We start from the raw sequence: 22,174 nt of genomic DNA, 5'->3' as shown, positions 1-22,174 counted from the left end.
GAAATTGACACTCAGTTTTTAACGCGTAACAAAATTTTGGACAACATTTAGCAGTGTCTATTTCTAATACCGCCGAGGTAGTCGCACTTATATTTATACCAACAGATAGGAAATTAAATTTTCTACATTTCTGTGTAATTTTATAGCCGTATGCAGATCCAGGACCACAAGAGCGCAATTCTCGCACTACGTTCACTTTTCAAACCTTTTGAAAATGTGCGGCTGAAAAAAAACCCTCGGCATCCAGTGCCGCCATTACAGGGCTACGCCTGGCTTACGCCTGCTGGGTAGGTGGCGTAAATATAGAGCGCTGCGACTGGCGTAACTTTAACTACGTCTAATAATATGTGCATACCGGTTTACGTGACGTCCACAGGCGCACATTTTACTTACGCCCGGACTAGAATTTACGCCCGACATGTGCATACGGCCACTGCTGGTGTTGACGCGCATTTGTGTGAAGGGACCTTTTTCATCCAAGGTTCCTAGCCTATGCCGATTTTGGACGTTTGGCGACTGTTGTTAGAGCCAGATGAACATATACAGTCTCGCATTGCTGTAATCAAGGTTTTAAGGTTATTGTAACTGAATTTGCACTACCATCTATTTTCTAAACACATTGATTGAACATGGAAATTGACACGTAACACGCGTCCAGAGAGTAAGGAGTACTTCGGAGTTATTCCAATAACAATAAGTCCCCTTCGTCTTCAGAGTAAAGATCGTCGTGGGTATGTCGCAAACAGGAATGGCGTAGAGCTTAAATGAAATATCTGTTAAACTCGGTCAAACTACAGTCTCAGTGGTAAGGAGAGAAGAAACGTACAAAAAGGACTTTACTAAGGAGAGATTAGTGCAGAAATGAGAAAATGCGGGTTTTTTCAAGTCCAAAGTGACCTATTTGGAACACACCTTGGCTTTATGCAAATTAGTGTGCGATGATATTGTATTACAAAGGACACTTTTAAATGCCCATTTTGAAATTAGACTTGGCTTCATTATAAACGATAGCTGACGTAAAAAAATATTATTTTTAATTCTGAAACTATTAAGGATATAGCTACCATGGAGTCTCACTACCACTACAAAAACAAACAGGTAGGAGGGGTCTTCTCAAAAGCAAAACCAGATCGGATGTCGCAGACGGTGGTTGGGGTCGGGCTTAAGGATAGAGATATCAGCTTAGATAAGATAATCCTGTAAGAGAATTAAACTGGGCAAGTAACAATTTACAAAATAATACCCAGTCCTGTCAATCTTCGGGTGGCAATGCCACCTTTATATTTTGAGACATTTCATACGATGGCTAATTTAAGCCTGGTTGGTATCATACTGTTTTACATATCTCAACATAAACTTTATGAAAGAAAGAGACGTTAGATGTTAATCAATATATGAGACATATTCAACACTCAAGAAGACGAATAGAATATCTTTGAGAAGACCCCTTGTGCCTGTTGACAGCACGTACATTTCATGCCAGGTGAGTCGACGGTCCGTCATCATACATGGCTGAACGACCTAATTGTCATTATAGTCTCTAATTGTGTTCTATAGTCTATATATCTAGTCTATCTATTGTTTTGTGCAGCTATTCGTATTGTTTTCTAAGCTTTGCCCGATTATACGAGTAAACAAGCTTTTCTGGATATCCTATTACTCATCCCACTGAACCCTCAGATAGGCCGATGGGGGTTATTTCGACATATTGTCGTAACCGGGATTTGGGTGTTAGTAAACCCTACTACCAGTTACCTATTAAGATGGCCGTTCCGCATTGTCAGGGGTGATGTAAGCTCAAGTTACATACTCGCTTGGTCCGTCCGGGGCTTCTACGTTTAGGAGTGAGAGGTCTGACGACCGAGACTCCTAACTACAACATTGCATTCATGTACTGGCACTCTGGCATACAAGGAATAACTCAACACTAGGTTCTATACTCACATAGGTTTACTCGAACTCTCTCGTCATTACAAGGTGACGTGGTCAGGACAGGATAGGGCAAGCTCTTCACCAGATATGGAACTGATCGATCTCGATGCGAACGTTCTGCTGACTTTGTAACCCGCACCACTTTCTAGTGCTAACCCATCTTTTTAAGGTGTTCGAGCCTGCTCCACCCTTGTCACGTGACCAGATACAATCCCTCTGATTCGTTTAAAGTTACATCATTCCATGGTCTCATGTCGTACCTCGTGATCAGAGGATTACTGTAAACTAATCGATTATTCACCGTTAATTGCTACTTTTCTGTTCTGTCACTGACAGTTATCCTGTTCTTTATTCCTTGATTTATTACCAATCAGTAACAGCATTGATTCTATGACTAAATACTCGTAATTCTAAATAAAGGATTTGTGATACGTTTCTTGAATAACGGATGCTTTATCGCCTTATAACAATATGCTATTTGCAATTGTGTAATTTTAGGGATACAGAGTAACAGCCTAAAAACAGTTTGGTTGTTTTTCTATTTCCGACAGTACTTTAGTGCCTTATCGATGCCAAACTGGCATCTGAAAAGCGGTAACAAAACCGGGTTCAGATCACATGTAACTGAACCGTGAGCAACGTCACCGTCGTGCACGCACAGTTTGTGTGTGAACTGCACCCGAGGTTCAGACTACACGTGGACAATGAAAGTGTAAACCCAAACATAACACATGTTGCATTTCTAAATGGCACTGTGTAATCATACACGTGGACAGTATACTGTTTCCAGAGCCCTGAGCTGCAGAATACCCACCCGTATGTTGCACGTTTTGTAATGGATTCTTGAGGCCACGGTCGGGCGTTACCCGCCCTAAACCCAACACAACATATCTAGGGTAACAAGAAGACAAAGTCATCAATATCCCCCGCAATGGCAAAATACTCTTCATGAATATGTCTACGAGTTACAATGCCAAATGTTTTGGCGTGTATATAACTCAGTGGAAGGAGAGTACTGAAAGGTTTCAAGTTTCTGCTTGAGAAAGGAGCACTACGACCAAACTCAGTTGAAGCCAAAATTGCTGCCATAGAAACGCAAAAAACTTATTATTTTATTCAGAAATCCAAAACTACCAGAAGGCACCAGTTCACCACTAGACCTACCTATGTATGAAATTTGGTGATGAAACAGTGAACAGTTTTTAAGTTCTGCTCCGGAAAAGAGCACTACCACCAATTTCAAAGTGAAACTTGTTGCCCTGGAAACGCTAAAAATATTTTATTCAGAAATCCAAAACTACCAAAAGGCACCAGTACCCAACCAGACCTATCGATGTGCCACGTTTGGTGAAGAAATAGTGAACGGTTTTAAAGTTCTGCTCCGGAAAAGAGTACTACCAACAATTTCAGTCTAAGTCAAACTTGTTGCCATGGAAACGCAAAATCTATTTTATTCAGAAATCCAAAACTACCAAAAGGCACCAGTAGACCACCAGATCTATCTATGTGCCAAGTGTGGTGAACAAACATTGATCGGTTTTAGAGTTATGCTCCGGAAAAGACAAATGTGCACGGACGCACGCACGGACGGACGGAGTGCATGTTTAATACCCCCCCCACCCAACGCGTTGCGGGGGATAATAACGGGAGTACATTCAAGAGGCGAGTATTTACATCAGCTTATCCATTCATGGGTCTTTTAGGACACTTCTCCTGAACATCCGTGGGCATTGCTGCAGTTCTTGGATCACACGGCATTGCATGGTCAAACTGTGAATTGTGTATCAGGAAGATTTTATCATTCTGCAATTTTATCATTTCCACGAACTTCAAACTATTCCATGCAATCCTAAACATTTTACATCATTTAACAAAAAATAACGCTTAAATTGAGGTCCATGTAACAAACATGCGCCCGTCTTTGTTGTTGCAAGTGGACTTGAAACCGAAATCCTTGCCCTGATCAGTGGATTCAGTTTGCACTCGTTCATTGTATGGCCAAAGACAAAATGACCACTTAGATATGCAATTCACAGAGATTGATCAATGTTTTAAATGACCAAAATATAGTTACGTTGAATGTGACGCTATGAATACTATATTTACAAAACTGAAGACAAAAAGCAGCACATGTTGACAACAAAGTACAAACCCTCCTTGGTCGAACGAAGGACCATATTGTGCAGAATCGCAAGCCTGACACTGAGAAGTATGAACATAGGTTTGAAGCTTTCTACAATAGGGGGTTGATGAGCTACATCCCGATATAAAATTTTCAGGATTGGACTCAAAGTGACGAAAAACATAATTTACCCAAGCAAGTTCGTCTCCCCCAGCCGCCGTCTATGACGATTTTAATGCCGTTTCGGATGTTATGAATGCCGTTTTGTACGCTCGGCGACCGTTTTCGGGCGCTTTTGTAGCTGATACGCGAGTTTTGTTTCCATTTCAAACGATTACTTTTCCATTACAGATGAGTTTGTTTCGGTTTTAGAGGAAATTGTTGCAGTTTTGGAAAGTTTCTTTTCCTTTTTTGGTGATTTTTGTTCTGTTTGGCGTATAGTTCAGTTTTGAGGATTTGTTCACCGAATGTATGGTGGGTCTGATGGTGAAACTTTGCCATACCAACCAAGGGAAATCCTGATGATAGTTAAGCTTTGTTTTTATGGTAACCATACGTCAAAACCTGATTTAACCCACTTCAATGTCATTGAAAGATGGTGCAGGAAGAAAACCATGGGCTACATCAGCTTTTTTCTGTTTTCATATGGGTTTGGCAGTGTGTGGGAGAATCAAGCTGTTGCAGATCACCATTCCTAATTCTGTTTATGCGGAGTTATTGACTGTTGGAAACAAATCTGGTCAGCGAATATAATGAAAGTAGCAAGTAATCTATTGCGAATATAAATTTGTTGAAATTGAATATTTCAGTGTGGGTACAAATCACCAGATACAGAGAACTCTTACTAGATTCAGTTGCATTAACCATAACCTCGCTGACGACACTGGGAGATGGACAGGAATCAAAAGAGTGTGAGTGAGTGAGTTTAGTTTTAAGCCACTCAGCAAAATCAACTGTGAGCGAGTTTAGTTTTACGCTGCACTATATGGCGGCGATCTGTAAATAATCGAGTCTGGATCAGACAATCCAGTGATCAACAGCATGAGCATCGATCTGCGCAATTGGGAACCGATGACATGTGTCAACCAAATCAGCGAGCCTCACCACCCGATCCCGTTAGTCGCCTCTTACAAGCATAGTCGCCTTTTGTGGCAAGCATGGGTTGCTGAAGACCTATTCTACCCTGGATCTTCATGGTTCCAAAATCAATAGAGAAGAGTGTGCAAGTTGTGTTTATCAATACTTACCAGATGTGTAAGCGAGGATGAGATCCAATATCATGATCTTAGAGATTCCTTCCATTGAAAAGAAGTTTATACATAAAATGAATTGTGAAAATCAGTCATTGGCAGAACGTATTTTCACAGCCTCAGCGGAGGATTAAGTACTTGACAGAAGGGAGATAACCCAATCTCATTTCACATTTGTTCATTGTTTTATGATCTGATGCTTGCTATGTGAAATGTTATGTATTGTATCGTACAATACATTTTGAAATCTTGTGCAATATTTATTATGCACTCCACCAAGAACATTGCATACTGTTTTAACCTTGCCTAAGGCCCCTAATACTGGAATATAAGATTTGTGGTTGGCATTTTTTAGTTGCAGTACAGGCACACAGTGAAAAACCATTCACATCAGATGAGTAGGGCATCTTGCCAACAACTTGTACTATCAGTGTGCAAAATTTACGCTGGTCCTGTGGTCCCTGGCTAGTAAAAATTCATCAGGACCACTAGATGATAAGTTTGCAGTGGACCTGGTGACCAGTGGATTGTGTTGATACTTCAGTACATCTACGAATGTTTTGAACCAGTGAAGTACAGACAGGACCACTAATCATTGTCCGCTCACTGGTCCTGTGGTCTAGTGGGAAAGTTTGAAAGGTTTCTTTTCATGAGTTGTGGGCTCGAGCAGTAGGTGTTTGCAATGTTCGTCATACTGTTGTGCTCTCTGGACAGTCTGTGGCTAGAAGAGGTCTTCCTGTACATTAGTATAGATGTAGTGCTTATGTAGATATCACCAATGTGCTGACATAAGGAAGTGAGTTCAGTTTTACGCCGCTTTTAACCATATTCCAGCTATATCACAGCGGGGAACACCAGAATTGGGCTTCACACAATGTACCCATGTGGGGAATCGAACCCGGGTCTTCGGCGTGACGAGTGAACCCTTTAACCACTAGGTCAGAGATGCCAACCCTGAATCTAAGGAAAACGGGGTCAAGACTGGCTGAAAGCCAGGCCTGAGCCCCAAAGGTGCAAGTTGGGGGTGAGCTCGTGGTCGGCTCTGACATTTTTTGTCACTTTCATACAGACTATGATATGCATTCAGAAAAACTTTGTGAAACTTCATCGTCAATAACACGCAACATACACGATCGACACCCAAAGGATCATGCGCAAAGCTTCTGAATGCTTTTAGAAGTGTTTACTCAAATAAATCACTTGTGTGAATAAATTCAGATTTTTTTCTCAAAAATCGGAGTTTTTAAAAGAGAAGTCGGACAGTAGATTTTGTATTTGAAAATCAGAGTAACTCCACCAAAATCGGAGTGGTTGGCATCTCTGCTAGGCTACCCCACCGCCCTTCTGACATAAGGAGAAACATTGGCAGCGGAATTTCACAGCAACCTTAGTTCAGTTAGTTGCTCATTTTTCAGTACTCATTTTGTCAGCAAACTTATAATGGTGCACCCTGGTAAGTATGTATGTACATGTGTGTGCGCCATGCACATCCAATGATTCAAATCATAACACCACAAAAAGTTAGAGGATTTATTGTTTAGATTCTTTGATTTGGAATGCATTGTTCTAACCCTACAAAATGCATCCTGAAAGGACAGGTCATCACAATATCATCAAATGCTGTTTACATGTTCACTAGATAATCAAGGAGGTAGGTATTTCGTTGAGGATGGCAAAAGAAAGCTGGTCAATTCAATCACATAGGAAATTTAATTTTAGGTACTCGGTAAAAGCATACTGTTTAAGTTTAGATTGTTTTGGACAACCTCAAAATTAATTTTTAACTCTCGGAAAGATTCTTTAGCACTTTGGTCCATAACAATGACAAACAGAATGTTCATTCGCAATTCTTAAATTGAACGTGGCTCAAAGCATTCCGCAATTGGAAATCATACATTTCTTGGATGTCTTCCCAGCCTGGGTACCTGTATCTTCAAGTGCTTTAACAACATCCATGCCACTGATAGTTTTACCAAACACCACATGTTTTCCATCTAACCTGAAATAAGAATCAAACATTCAGAATTGCAAAAGGCACCAGTTAAAGAGCAATGCATTCCCCCTGAAACATTTTGATAGGTTTATAAGTTATGGTCCACATACAAGGCCCTGCCAGTAGGGGGGCTGAATCAAATGGAAACAAAAGATCACAAGAGAACAGTGTTATCACTATTTCAACCCACAGGGAACATTGCAATTATTTTCATGTTCCAAATGAATAACATGAAAGTAAATATTAACTACAAAGTCAAAAGAGTCAAGAAGAGACATGGCACGCCTTGTGATCAGAAGAAAATTAATAAATGAGAATTAACACACTAAAGGCCCCTTCCCTGGAAATAAAATAATTTACAGCATTATTTTTAAAATTTAAGTTACTTATCAGTCATTTACGTGAAAATGTGTCCCGTGGTAAAAAATACAAGACAAAGTCATCAATATCCCTCCGCAATGTCAAAATACTCTTCATGAATATGTCTACTAGTTATGATTATGTCAAATGTTTTGGTGTGTATATGGCAAAGTGGAAGGAGAGTATTGAAAGGTTTTTAAGTTCTGCTACAGAATGGAGCACTACCACCAAATTCAGTCAAAGCCAAACTTGTTGGCATGGAAACAAAAAATATTTTATTCAGAATTCCAAAACTAGCAAAAGGCACCAGTACACACCACCAGACCAAACTATGTGCCAAGTTTGGTGAAGAAATAGTGAACGGTTTTACAGTTCTGCTCCGGACATGAACAATACCACCAATTTCAAAGTCGAACTTCTGGCCATGGAAAAATAACAGTGAGTGATTTTAGTTTTACGCCGCACTCAGCAATATTCCAGCTATATGGCGGCGGTCTGTAAATAATTGAGTCTGGACCAGACAATCCAGTGATCAACAGCATGAGCATCGATCTGCGCAATTGGGAACCGATGACATGTGTCAACCAAGTCAGCGAGCCTGACCACCCGATCCCGTTAGTCGCCTCTTACGACAAGCATAGTCGCCTTTTGTGGCAAGCGTGGGTTGCTGAAGACCAATTCTACCCCGGATCTTCACGGCGGAAAAATAACAAAAATACTTGATACAGAAATCCAAAACCACCAAAATGCACCAGTACACCACCAGATCTATCTATGTGCCAAGTTTGGCGAAGAAATAGTGAACGGTTTTGAAGTTCTGCTCCGACGAATGTGCATGGACGTACAAAGCTCATCTTATTATCCCCGATGGATAAAAAAAAAAACTACTGGTAGAAGTAATAATAGAAAGAAAGTTCAGTTGAATTGCTAAGTTGAGAGGTGATAGCATGATTCCATGTTCTCCTTGAAATTAACTTACCAAGATGTCTTGGCTGTGCAAATGAAGAACTGAGAACCATTTGTGTTTGGTCCAGCGTTAGCCATCGACAGGATACCTGAAATAAAACAATGAAGAAAATACAAATATTGCCAGTGAAATATATCTCATCTTTGACAAGTGTTACCATCTTTTAGACAAAAAAGGATGCAAGAAATGACATTTTATCTTGGAAAGTGCTGAACATTCAAAATACTTTCTACAAATCTGCCATATTACTGATAAATGTCAATATGCGCGTAGGGTTTCAATGATGAAATTGCAAATATCCTCAAGTGCAACAGTAACTAGTGAAGATTGATGCAAACGTTTCATTATCACAAAGATAGCATTTACCCTCTGAGGGAAATGCCACAATTTTACAAACAATGAACATGATGAAAGATAATGGCTCCCAGTACAGTGAAGCATCAGACACAGCTGGTTACTCCCTTGGCACTTAGAATTTCACTGAATAAACAATGATTTTATACCATCACCATGAACACCATTACTGAAGGATGCAATTGTATCCCATTATTACACTAACTGGTCCCCATTGGTCATTTGTTGGTGGTCTAATATGTTAGTCAACATTACTGACCACAAATGAAAAAAAAATCCTAAAGAAATTAACATTTCACAAACTGGTGAGCAATTGTGTTTGATTTTTCTTTAAAAATGCACATTCTGAACATAATTCTTTTGACAAGCATGGGTTACTGAAGATCAATTCACGGGTACCTCAAACATAAAAATGTGGCATTTCTTAAATAAAATGACATTTGAGGCCATGAATATATCCAATGGTCAGTCTTTTTCTGAAGTTTTTGTGACTTTACTTCAAATTATTTAGCATGAAAAAACAGGGATAAATCTACCCAGCGCGTCCTGCGTAATATACGCATGAACATTTGAAAGGACACACAAATATTTTACATGTGCGTCCTGTGGATGCATACATATTCACTGATCATACATGCTTTCTCGGACAGATGCTTCGGCAGCAGGTCCATTCAAAGTTGTCAAACAGCAAAGTAACAATGTTTCGTGGAAATAATTAAACAAATTGAATAAACTGAAGAATAAAATCAACAACAGTATTCATAACAGTCATAAAAGTTGTCAAACATACATGATAAGTTACTATTTCCATCTTTATTGAGCGTAATTCAAGAGACATCTCGGCTTTCATCGTCTCGAACTTAGCGCTCGGACACGACGTTTAATGGCTAAAATATATGCATAAGCATTTTTGTCACAGGTCATAACCTAGCACGATACGTCCAATAAGTTCCATAATATACGTATATGTGCAACATGTTCAGAATACCATGATTTTACCCAAAACTTCCATCTGAATCTATAAGTTTTTTGTTTACGAGGACGGTATCCATTGCCGTAATATGATTGGCTGCCTTAGGGTCACATCCATGATTTCGACCAATCACGACCCTTATAGCAGACTGTGGCGAAAAAGCGTCATTAGAAACCAATCTTTATCCAATAAAATCGCTTCTTACAACTGTGAAAATACTCTTGGCAAGGGTACAGTGATATTGTTTATGTTCCGAGCTTTCGAACGACAGCCGCCATCAAACAAATCGCCTTACATGTTATTCATACGAAGCTTCGAAAACAGAGGTATTTCCACTGTTGTATCACGTTACCGAGCTGAAAGGCACTGATAACGGGAAATAGACGACCACACATATTATTTGAGAAATCTTTTTATAATAATTTCTGATTACGTAAAAATGAAAAAAAAGAAAAGAAAAAGGTAAGGGGATATTATGACATGTTACAAATGGAAAAAAATCGCCGCATTTTTTGCTTCCTTTGTGGTTTATCCGGGACATTATAATTGTGTAAGCTTGCATTTTCATTTAAATTAACTTATTTAAGTTGCAGTTGCATTATTTGAATAATATAATAAAAGATAAATTTCATATTTATAAACAGGTAGCTAGGATTAGACCTTTCAAATGGTGTATGATATGTAGTAGCAATAATGTTTTACAAGCTGATATTTTTCTTTCTGAGCTGGACATCGGCACTATACAAATGTTAGTATATGTATGTAAAGTTTGAGGGACTCACAAAAATTTCAAAAGGACTCGTTACTTTTCAACTGAGCGAGTCCCAGGACTCACTCACTAAAAATTGTAGATTTATCACTGTTTCATGAAGATTCTCAAGTGAGCTGATTCACTTGCACACTCGTCAGAGGGGTACACAATGTTTGTGATCTCAACTGCCATGTGTCCGACTTCCATGTTGTGGAAGCCACAGTAGCCGAGTTTGTTAGATGGATGACTGTGTGCTGGTGATTAGGTGCCCACCTTTCAATCCTGGATGGGACTCAACCCAACAGAAGTACTAGAATGTGTACAGATAAAGTGTAATCCAAACTATAACATGTTACATTTTTAACATGGAGCGAGTGAGTTTAGTTTTACGCCTCACTCAGCAATATTCCAGCTATATGACGGCGGTCTGTAAATAATCGAGTCTGGACCAGACAATCCAGTGATCAACAACATAAGCATCTATCTGCGCAATTGGGTTTCACATGGAAGTTTCACAAATAGCAGTGTATGAAATAGGCCCATACGACCACCCTAGATGGGCTAGATTCCCAAACGGACGGTCTGAATTTACAGTTAGCCAGCCCAATGGTCTGGCAAAAAATATAGATAACATGTTACATACATCTGAGTAAATTCACTATATCTTAAAATCTATACTCCTCACCAAAAATAAAGCAACAAGTATTTTCAGTGTTAGGGCTTTATCAATCTCAATGGCGATATTTGCCGACGAATTACTGAAAGGTAAATATCCAAAGAATGCATAACCTTTAGTGACTGTCAAATTGATTTATCTGATAATATTGATTACATCACCCGAACACACCCAACCTCAGAAACATGCAAAATGTGTGGCATGAATGTGCTCCTTTCTTCACACATGCACCCTGATCGGTGTAAACCTACCTGTAATCATTCCTGATACAACAAGCGGGTCCTAACTTCATTTTTATGGATGATAATGCCCAAGAAAGATGTTTAGATCAACATCACACATATGGACTGGCCTGCAAGGTCACTTGATCTTAATCCCCTTGAACATGCTTGGGACATGATTGGAAGTCATGTTTATGGTCTCCATGTTCACCCCCAGGCTCTGGATGACCTTGAGCAGGCGTTACAGAGAGAATGGCAGAACATTCCACAACAGCAACTTTAAAGGCTCATTTGGTCAATGCAGATACGCGTTGAAGCTTACATTTGTGCTCATGGTGGTCATACGCGTTCCTGAACGCTGATTCACTGTCAAAAACTGACTTGAACCTTCATGTTAACATTTTGCTCCGTCAATGCAGCACATTTGCACGACTGTTTCACGGGTACATGCTTTTGATGATTTCAAAGGTCTATTATTGCTCAATACCATTTCATTTCATCTTGTTAATCGTGTGTACATGTTTCACCTTTCTATTGCATCATTCCATGATTTGCAATTTCAAAATATGAAAATGTAATGAGACTAAAAATGTGCGTTGCTAAACTTTTCGTGAGGAATATATTTCTCAAATTAAGCGTTACATTTAGACTTAATTACTGTTTGGACATTGAACTATTGTATCGCAAGCTCAAATTCTGCATTGACATACATTACTAAAATAGTGACACCTTTCAATGTGCAAAGTTCTGCAACCTCGAAGTGCATGTACAAGCAATATTGCCGAAATGAGACGCCTTTCTATTCATGGAGCTGTACCTAAACGATGGTAACTGAAGTCTAGTGCAGATGCCATATTTTTGCTATGCTTCGGAGTTATTACGTTTACATGAAGACGGAAAACGTAAACAGAAAAAGAAAGGTAACAGGAATACGAAACAGAAAAAGAAAGGTAACAGGAATACGAAACTAAAATAGCAAGGAAAATTGTTCCTTTTTTGAAAAACAAGTTTGCTTAGCTTATTACTGATGATACCATGGTAAAGTATTTTGTAAGATCTGCTGGTTAAACAGTAAATACATTTATTACCCACGTGGTCAACATATGGGTAGTTGCATACTAATATCGTACTTCACACGAGTGTCGTATCCTGTTGACCTGTGCCATAACAACTTCACCTGAGCTTCTAAAGATTTGATTGGATAACTGAGGACTCAATTCAGTTATGACTGAACTACTTTCTCATTCACAACATGTGAATTCATTCATTCTACAACTTTTACTACGTCAATCAAGTTAGACTAGACATCTCACATGAACGAAATTACTTGAAAATGTTACAAAAACACATTAAGAGTTAAATTTTCATGGATAAATCTACCCCGTATCTCAGACACAGTAAATTCTGGCAGGAATTTTGTACATGTGCATCCTCTTGGACAAAAGCTTTTGCTAACACATTAATGTTAATTTTTGTGGAGAGGCAATATCACCGTTATCTACGAAGTATGGATGTCTATAAAAAAAATACTCTCAGCAAGGGTATAGTGATATTGTTGATGTTCAGAGCTTTCGAACGATACCCGCCATCAAACGATTAGCCTCGCATGTTATTCATACGAAGCTTCGAAAACGGAGGTATTTTCCGTTGTTGTGTCATGTTACCGAGCGGAAATCCACTGATATCGGGAAATAGGCGACCATACATATTATTTAAGAAATCTTTATATAATAATTTTCTGATCACGTAAAAATGAAAATATAAAAGAAAAAGGCACAGGGATGTTATGACATGTCACAAATGGAAAAAAATCGCCATAGTTTTTCCTTCTTTTGTGATATTTCTGGACATTATAAATGCTTGCATTTTAATTAAAAAATCAATTTATTTAAGTTGTAGTTGTATTATTTGAAAAATATTAGGAAAATATATTTATTTATCAACAGTGGGATCAGATCTTTTAATTTTGCTGTATATCTAGAATCCAAGTTGCAACATTAAATGTCATTAACAATTTAGTAATATGATGGCATTGGGATTTAAAAAATGTCAAAAAGAGCTTTAGGTCAATGGCCTATCGCCAGACACCCACTCAGGACATTTGTCCTACTGATTTTTATAGGCTTCAAATCACATCATACTCTTTCCTTTCATGCGAGATTCGTCAATCTCCCACTTTCTATTGGCAATTTATGGTTAGATGTTTAAAAATATAGAATAGGTTTCCAAATATTTTCAGATAGCAGTAGGTATTTGTCGAGTGAAGGTGAGTTTTTAAAAATCTTATAATACTCTCCTTTAGATGAATTATTCATTTCACTGGCCCTAGATTGTAAAAACTGGTCATTCAGGATTGATTCAGATTTTGATATGATCCAGGATTGAGTATGATGAAAGGGGTTTACAAATACAGCCGCATTTGCAAATATGTGTTTAACTTTCACATGATTTAGCCAGGGAGCATCATCCATAACATAATCTAGAATGAAAGCTGCTATTTTGTTGTTTGGATGAGAAAATTTCAATTTGCACCAATAAGTAATTAATCGTTTAGAGATTTGGAGCTGAATAGGTTGTCTTCCAAGTTCTCCATAAACCACAAAGTTCCGGGTGTTATATTTATCTGCTTGTACACATGGCAACAAACTAAACCATTATCATTATAATTATGTTTTACAGATTAATATTTATTATTATTTAGTGATATTATTATATGTAATATACCTATTAGTATATTATGTGCTAATAATAGAAACAAAACCTGTTGTGATCTGAATAAAATTATGAGGAAACATGTCTTGTTTTGTTAAATACGGTAACGAGTTTGAATCACTGAGCATGTTTTGACAGCATAGCTGGGAGAGCCACATTCCATGTTCATGCAACCTTAACTATTGCCGGGAGAGCCACATCAATTTAGCCTACCGTATATGACCGTCTATAAGCCGAATTTTGAGGACCAAAAAAAGCAGTCTGTAGAAGGGGGTCGTCTTATCCATGGGTTACGCTTTCGTCAAACTTTTTTCCAGGGGTAAGAAAACAACATTGTATCACTTCGCATGAACAAACAACAGAAGACGACTTTGTCAGTAGAAACGTCAAATTTGCAATTAAACATCACTAGACAAGATTATTTACCTTTTAAGTTATAAGTTGTTTTTGCTGGGCATTGTATTATTTGCAGGGATTAAGATTACCGTGCGTATTTGTCTTGTACACAAAGCCGGAAATAGCAATCAGCTGTGCACACGTTTCCCGGCGAACAAGTTCAAACATGCACAATAATATAACAGGACGAATTCTGACGCAGTCATCAGTAAAATATAATACAGAATACCATTATTTAACCCAAAGAAATATATCCTAGCATCGTGTAATTTTATTTACAGTTTTTGCTCTATAAATTAATTAAGATAACCGTGTGTATTTGAGCCAGAAATAGCAATCAGCTGTGCACACGTTTCCCGGCGAAGAAGTTCAAACATGCACAATAATATAACAGGATGAATTCTGACGCAGTCGTCAGTAAAATATAATACAGAATACTATTAATTAACCCAAAGAAATATATCCTAGCATTGTGTAATTTTATTTAGTTTTTATGTAAAATATATATAATCAACACTAAGGTTATACGGACCCTCATGAACGTGTAAAGCACATGGAATGGGGTAGGAAGCCATTTAAATTCACACATTTTTACCGATGTTACTGTAAACTAGCAGTCAATGGAAAACGAGGCGGTAATCAGTTCGTGATTGTTGAATGGGGTAAAATAAGCAAGCCAGTTTGTTGCTTCAATAAATATGATATTTAGAGAAGCAAAATATATTATGCATTTTTTGTCAACTACACTTCATTTCGATCCGTGAGTAGACACAATATATATGACAGTGAATTCTTTGAATAATGAGGACCAAAGTTATAATTATTGGTAACTGCCAGTTGTCTGTGGTCTGTGTTTGCCGCGATTAGGACCCCATCGCGGGGGATCGACTTATGCACGAAACATACCATTTTGACACTGATTTTAAGGGTCAAGTTTGGGGGTCGTCTTATCCATGTGGTCGTCTTATAGACGGTCATATACGGTATCTGTTTCGGAAATGTGACTCTCCCGGCCTGTAACCTTCTAAAATGACATTGTGTATTTCATAGCTTTCGGTCGTGGGAGCCGTGCCAATTAACAGTTATCAGAGGGGTACACAAAGTCTGCAGTCTAGACTACCAGTTGTGGAAGCCGCAGTGGCTAGGCGTCTGACTTTGTGTGTTGGCGATTAGTTGCCCGACTCTCAGGGTGTGGGTTCGAATCCTGGATCCCAAAAGTACTAGAATCTGTACTTAGAAAGTGTAATCCAAAACATAACATGTTACAAAAATGACTTTCTTCCTTTCAAGGCTTGCAAACTCTTAAAGACAAGATATATTAGTTTCTGATCCCATGATGCAGCATCATGTCACATGTTTAATGCTTTTAAAATGTGCGAGTTGGTTTCTAAGTTGCTTGTAGTCACACCAGTTTAATGCTGGCTTAGTCTACATCAAAACCTTACTATATGTGCAATAAACCAGAAGTGTTTATCCATGAAACTGACCACATTTTTTATGTTCTTTAGTTTATTATCAAACAAATTCAGATTCAGTTACCTGATGCAATGTATTGCCTGCAGTACTGTCACAGACTATCATAAATATTTTTGAGTGATGAGGGAGGAGAGTATCTATCCACAGGAATTAAATATTGCAAGTTACTAGCATTTAGTTACTAGCAAAGGTTCTTGCCTCCAGCCACAGTAGAACACTAATTGACTGACAATTCATGACAATATTGCTTGCTGTTGCATGCAGTGGTACTAACCGGCCTCGGTGTGTGTCTTTTTGAAGTTCTCATCAGCAAACTTAGCACCATAAATGCTCTTGCCCCCAGTTCCATCACCACGAGTGAAGTCACCACCCTGGATCATGAATCCTGGGATGATCCGATGGAACACACAGTCCTTGTACCCAAACCCTTTCTCTCCTGTACATAGGGCCCGGAAGTTCTCTGAAATCAAAGTCAACACATGTGTTTCGGGGCAAATACCTAACATAATGTTAAAAACTTTTTCATGTGCTGATCAGAAGAATTGATTGTGGTACTATCACTACCAGGAAACTGAGGAATAACAGTCCTATTTTAGTTGCTACTTGCATGTATAAAAACTGAAGCCCATGAGCCCAGAACTTTGTGTGGATATCTCTTTGTATCAGGGCTGCGCAATATAACCGCTTTACCGGTTCAGACATGAAAACGATACGTATTGCGATACACTGATCGAAAACGGGTATTTTGACTTGCATTCGGAAAACTTCGTAACACTCGAAAATCTTCGAATATGTCCTTGTTTCATTTGTGCCAAATATTATTCTTATTTTTACTTTATCATGATTAAAAGTTATGAAAGTTTAATCAAGCCTAGTGATTTTGTTGTGTTTTTGCTCTATAAATCAAGAATTAACTCGATTATAAGTAGATTTTTGTTTAAAAATACTTCATGCAATATATTGCAATACATGCTTTCGCATCGCAATATATCGCAATATGAAAATTCTCTGCAATACCCACCCCTACTTCGTATTGAACTGTCTGAACAGCCACCATCTGAGGCTTCCCTGTCTGATTTTGACATGTCGAATAGGTCCATTTCAAGGTTTAACCTGGGTGTCGTTACAAGGTTATCTTAGCACTAAGGTGAAAGTAACTGCCATACCTTAACATGGATTTAAAATAGTCTTAGCACTAAGATAGTTTTGTACAACAGAACCCTGATTGGCAAATATACTGACCATTCAGAGTTTAACATTATTCACGAAGAAAAAGTGTAGATAAGGTTACAACTCTTACCAGCTGTCTTGGGAACAACATCTTCAAATAGCTGAAAAACAACAGAGACATGTTATGCATCAATGGCATGTGCATACACACAAACAAAAACTCAACACATAAATATACACTGTGCTGTGGTCTTAGATTGGTGCTTAGTATATGTCTGCTCAGTGCCCAATATTACAGAATTAATACTTGCAGTGCACAGCATTACAGTTAAGAAAGCTGTGCCAGTGTGGTAAATTTGATTCCATGGGATTTTGGCAGAAAGATGTCTGCCTGTAACCCCCTATTTTTTTACTTATTCTATGCCTAAGAATATAGGCCTATATGTTTTATAAAGCCTAAACCTAAACTTAACCCCTTGAAATAATCTTAAATAGTATACACTTCAGGCAGTTACGGACAGTTACTCTTGCCTTTTTGGTTAGTAATTGGGGAAAATGTGTGTTACTGTCCCAACACTGAACATTTATTTTATCTAGGTAAATGCTAAATCGTGAAATGTTTAATGTGTCCTTTACATATCTGCAACGATGGTAATTTAAAAGCATTTCTTGTAGCTAAAGGGTATACAGAAATCTGCATCCGACATTGGGATAACCCAACAGTATTCAATGAAACGGTTTCATACTTGGACGGTGGTGGTGCTATCTCTGCCAATATATAATCGAGATATTGGATGCTTCCTGCTCACCTGTAAGATTAAAAAGTGTCTAAATCTATTTTACTGAGAAGGGCTTTGTCGTTATTTTGTTCTGTCAAAGATATTCCCGTTGCTTTCTACCTATTTTTGATCTTCGAAACATAACTCCCAGTATGGAACTTCGAACATCGTTACACAGTGATGTACAAAACGAGCTGCGCTGCAAGGAGTATGGTAAACTCTGAACCTCTCAGTACTGTGTTGTTTATGCACTGTACAACGCTGTACAGAGTTCGCGTTCGGAAGTTGTGTTCTGCAACATCATGCCTCCCAAAAAGCTTCTGCTAATGAAACCATTGACTTGAAGTTGATTAACCCATTCAACACTGTAGGCCGGTAAACCGGCCAGGCAGTAGTCGCATCAAAATGATATATAATTTTAGGAACCTAACTAACGTATGAAAAATGTCTGAAAACACTTAATTAACAAATTGAATAAACGGAGGAATAAAATCAACAACAGTACTCATAATAGTTGTTAAACGTGCATTACAACTTACTATTTCTTTTCTTTCTTGTGCGATTGTGTAATGTAATTCAAGTGAAATCTCGGCTTCCATCACCTCGAACTTAGCGCTCGGACACAATCTTTAATGCTAAAATATATGTATGAAGCCTTTTCGTCACAGGTTATAACCTAGCACGATACGACCACTAAGTTCCATAATATACGCATATGTGGTAATTTTGTAACATGTTCAGAATAGCATGATTTTGCCCAAAACTTTCGTCTGAATCTAAAAGTTTTCGTTTACGAGGACAGTATCCACTGCTGTCTTATGGTTGGCTGCCTTAAGTCACGTGCCTTGTTTTGACCAATCACGATCCTCATAGCAGACTGTGGCAGAAAAGCATCATTAGAAACCAATTTTTATCCAATACAATCGCTTTTTACAACTGCGAAAATACTCTTGGCAAGGGTGCTGTGATATTGTTGATGTTCAGGGCTTTCGAAACGATACCCGCCATCCAACGAATTGCCTCACGTTATTCGTACGAAGCTTTCAAAACGGAGGTATTTCCCAGTGTTGTATCACGTTACCGAGCGGAAAGCCACTGGTATCGGGAAACAGACAACCATGCATATTATTTGAGAAATCTGTTTATAATAATTTTCCGATTACGTAAAAATGAAAATATAAAAGAAAAAGGCAAGGGGATATTATGACATGTTACAAATAGAAAAAAAATCGCTGCATTTTTGCTCCCTTCGTGGTTTAACTGGACATTATGAATGTGTAAGCTTGCATTTTCATTAAATATTAACTTATTTACGCTGTAGTTGTATTATTTGAATAATATGATAAAAATACATTTCATATTTATACACAGTAGGATTAGACCTTTCAAATGGTGTATGATATGTCGTTGCAATACTGTTTTACAAGCTGATATTTTCCTTATTAAACATAGGCTTCATCTATGACCTCAGAGTCTCTGGGAACTCTGTGTCATGGTAGTAAATGCCTCTGGTTGACTGGTGTTGAAAGAGTTAAATACATATGACAATGTCCTATTTGTCGTTTATTCCTTTTCTTGTGAACGATCATACAGGTTAAATCTCATAAGATTTGAAAGAAAAATTCTCATGTTTTTGGTCCCATGTGAGATTTTATCTCATCTTTTCTGAGCCAGGTTTATCCCTGCTTGTGTAATATGTTGTAGTCATCAGTGGTTATGATGAAACCATTGGTCTGTTTAAAATTTAGCTACTGGCAAATTAAGGTATTGCAAACACAGCTAGAGAACGGACCTATCTGATGATAAATCTTTGATTTTGGGAATGTGTAATGATTTTGATGAGTAATATATCAGAGGTATGTAATACCGTGGCATTATATAGTCACCACCTTGTAGTGGTGGTCCGATTAACTTAAATGATCGAAGACTGGTCGCAATGACAAAACTACCAAGCAATCGATCATGTCTCATAATCGAACACAAACAATTTTGGAACACATGTTTGCAATAACAGTATTTTTCAAAAGGTTGATTTTGTACTCACATTGCATAAGCACTACAAGCTCGTTCCAAGTCATGATTAATTTACCTTAACTCCAGGAAATGTATGTTCCTAACACACTAGTCATCCTTTATAAAGACATGAAATTTGCAAATGCATTTTGCGAGAGAAAAACCAAGAGAACTACATGTTTTTTCATTATTTTCTGTGCATTAACAAAGATACCTAGGAAAATTTGATAAATGACGCTTACCAATTATTTACCAGAACTTTAAAACCATTCATTATATATTTCTGAAACTACATATGCATCAACCAAGTATTGAACTTGTGCATTTTGATATTTTCATATCATATGCAGAGGAAAGACTTATCTCAGGATTTATGTGGAACAGGTGGGATACTTCATCTTCGGATTACTCTTGTTGGCACATTGATAAAATTACTAATTTTAAATATTCACATACAAGTTTAAACAAACTCATGTGAAATTAAACAACGTAGAATTACACGTCATAGACTCTAAATAGACATTTTTGCATTGAGATTTTCCCAAACCGTTGCATTTGCAAATTGTCTCATTATTCTAGTCTGAAAGTCCCTTTCTCATTATTGAAAAAGCCACAAACAATCTCACAGATTAACATTTGCAAGTTGGTTTAGGTTTCAAAGGGAGGTAACTATCATGAAATTGATAAAAATGCAGACCACATGTGAAAGTCACCCACTTTGAATTTGTTTTGAAAATGCCTTTGTCACATGAAACAAAATATCTGAAGGTATGATTTATTAAATATATACATTTCTTTAAAATAAGACAAGTCTCATTAGCGTAATGACAAATCGTCCCCCAAAACATATTTTTTCAAAAACATTTAATCATAACAAAATCATTAAAGCAAGTCTAGCTTTAAGTTTAAATATAGCTTATTACACATCTTCCATTTGCCATTAATATCACAGTCTGAAGTGCACGTACTATTTCCTATCTTTGAAGAAGGGGTTTGCTTCAAATCAACGTAAACTGAGGGTACCCTCACGGCCAGGCTTTCAGCACTCACCGACTGACGTCGGGATGAGTTACCCGCCCTTCACATTGAGCATTGCTACCTACAGAATACATGTGTTGAGCGTATCAGAGGAAAGGATTAATGGTAAACATGGTAAACTAGTTACAAAATAAGGTGGTGCATATATACTATAACCGCACCAATCATGTCACTAAGTGTATATTGGTAAGTGCGGCTTCAAATATTAAACAAAAATTGTGTGTATCTGCGATGCAACCAGCTCTGTTATATCGTGAGTAAACACTGCCATCCGAAAAACTATGACATGACAAAAAAGGTCTGACTTTTATCCATCGAGCTTTTGCGCTTCTCGTGACTCATTAATTAAACTCGAGTACATGAATAAAATAAGGCGTGTCACTAATTAATACAACAATCCCGTGCTGTCTGCTTTCGTGACACAAGGAGTAAATATTCCTCGGCAATGCAAGAACGGTTGTTCTCACCTGACAAAACACGTATCTACCAATCGGCATCCTCTCAGATAGCATAGGATTGGAATCTATAATAACTATCTTCATTTCACAGTGGCAGTTATCAGACGAGAATCTGTACTTAACATGACATTAGGTTCATATCGAGGATGGCGGAAATGCAGATACCGGCATCAACGATTCACGTATAAAAGTTATTGATTTTAAGCTCTCACATGACATCAACATATATCTGGAAAAATACCTCAAAGCAGATACGTCCCGCTGGACTGCCTCCGATGGTAATATCAAAGAAAACTTGTGGATTCGGCATGGTTCGACTTCGGTCCTCGAAACGCTACGTCTATGTCTGATGGCGGGTAATGAAAGAGACTGTAAACCCACGTGCGGATGCCGAGGCTATCTATGTCTATATTTAGATTCTTTGTGTTGGCAAATCACAACCGGAAGTCAACGCGAACAACATAGTCCGCTATCTTGAGTCTATTTTTTCAAGGTCAGCCAAAGCTCTGTAAGTAATTAGCTTCACTAGAGTA

General features: G+C 38.0%; 1 protein-coding gene across 1 annotated transcript; it reads right to left on the bottom strand.

Moving 5' to 3' along the window:
• Positions 1-6,820: 6,820 nt before the first annotated feature.
• Positions 6,821-22,054, bottom strand: LOC124270645 (peptidyl-prolyl cis-trans isomerase-like). The gene is made up of 5 exons (XM_046705683.1): positions 21,883-22,054; positions 17,484-17,514; positions 16,458-16,643; positions 8,637-8,712; positions 6,821-7,303 (listed from the first exon to the last, which is right to left on the bottom strand). Exons 1-5 carry the CDS (start codon positions 21,949-21,951, stop codon positions 7,171-7,173), a joined length of 495 nt encoding a protein of 164 aa, XP_046561639.1. The 5' UTR covers positions 21,952-22,054; the 3' UTR covers positions 6,821-7,170.
• Positions 22,055-22,174: the final 120 nt, after the last annotated feature.

The sequence above is a fragment of the Haliotis rubra genome, unplaced genomic scaffold (assembly GCF_003918875.1).
Source record: "Haliotis rubra isolate DU_JTF1 unplaced genomic scaffold, ASM391887v1 Scf1531, whole genome shotgun sequence".
Taxonomy (NCBI): Eukaryota; Metazoa; Mollusca; class Gastropoda; order Lepetellida; family Haliotidae; genus Haliotis; species Haliotis rubra.
This window is presented reverse-complemented; position numbering and strand designations above follow the sequence as displayed.

Excerpts from the sequence above, each read along its gene's own strand:
- LOC124270645 (XM_046705683.1), bottom strand. The coding sequence starts at position 21,951 with ATGCCGAATCCACAAGTTTTCTTTGATATTACCATCGGAGGCAGTCCA. Across the intron at positions 17,515-21,882 it reads CGGGACGTATCTGCTTTGAG|CTATTTGAAGATGTTGTTCC; the intron begins GTATTTTTCCAG and ends GTTGTTTTTCAG. Across the intron at positions 7,304-8,636 it reads TGCACAGCCAAGACATCTTG|GTTAGATGGAAAACATGTGG; the intron begins GTAAGTTAATTT and ends TTCTTATTTCAG.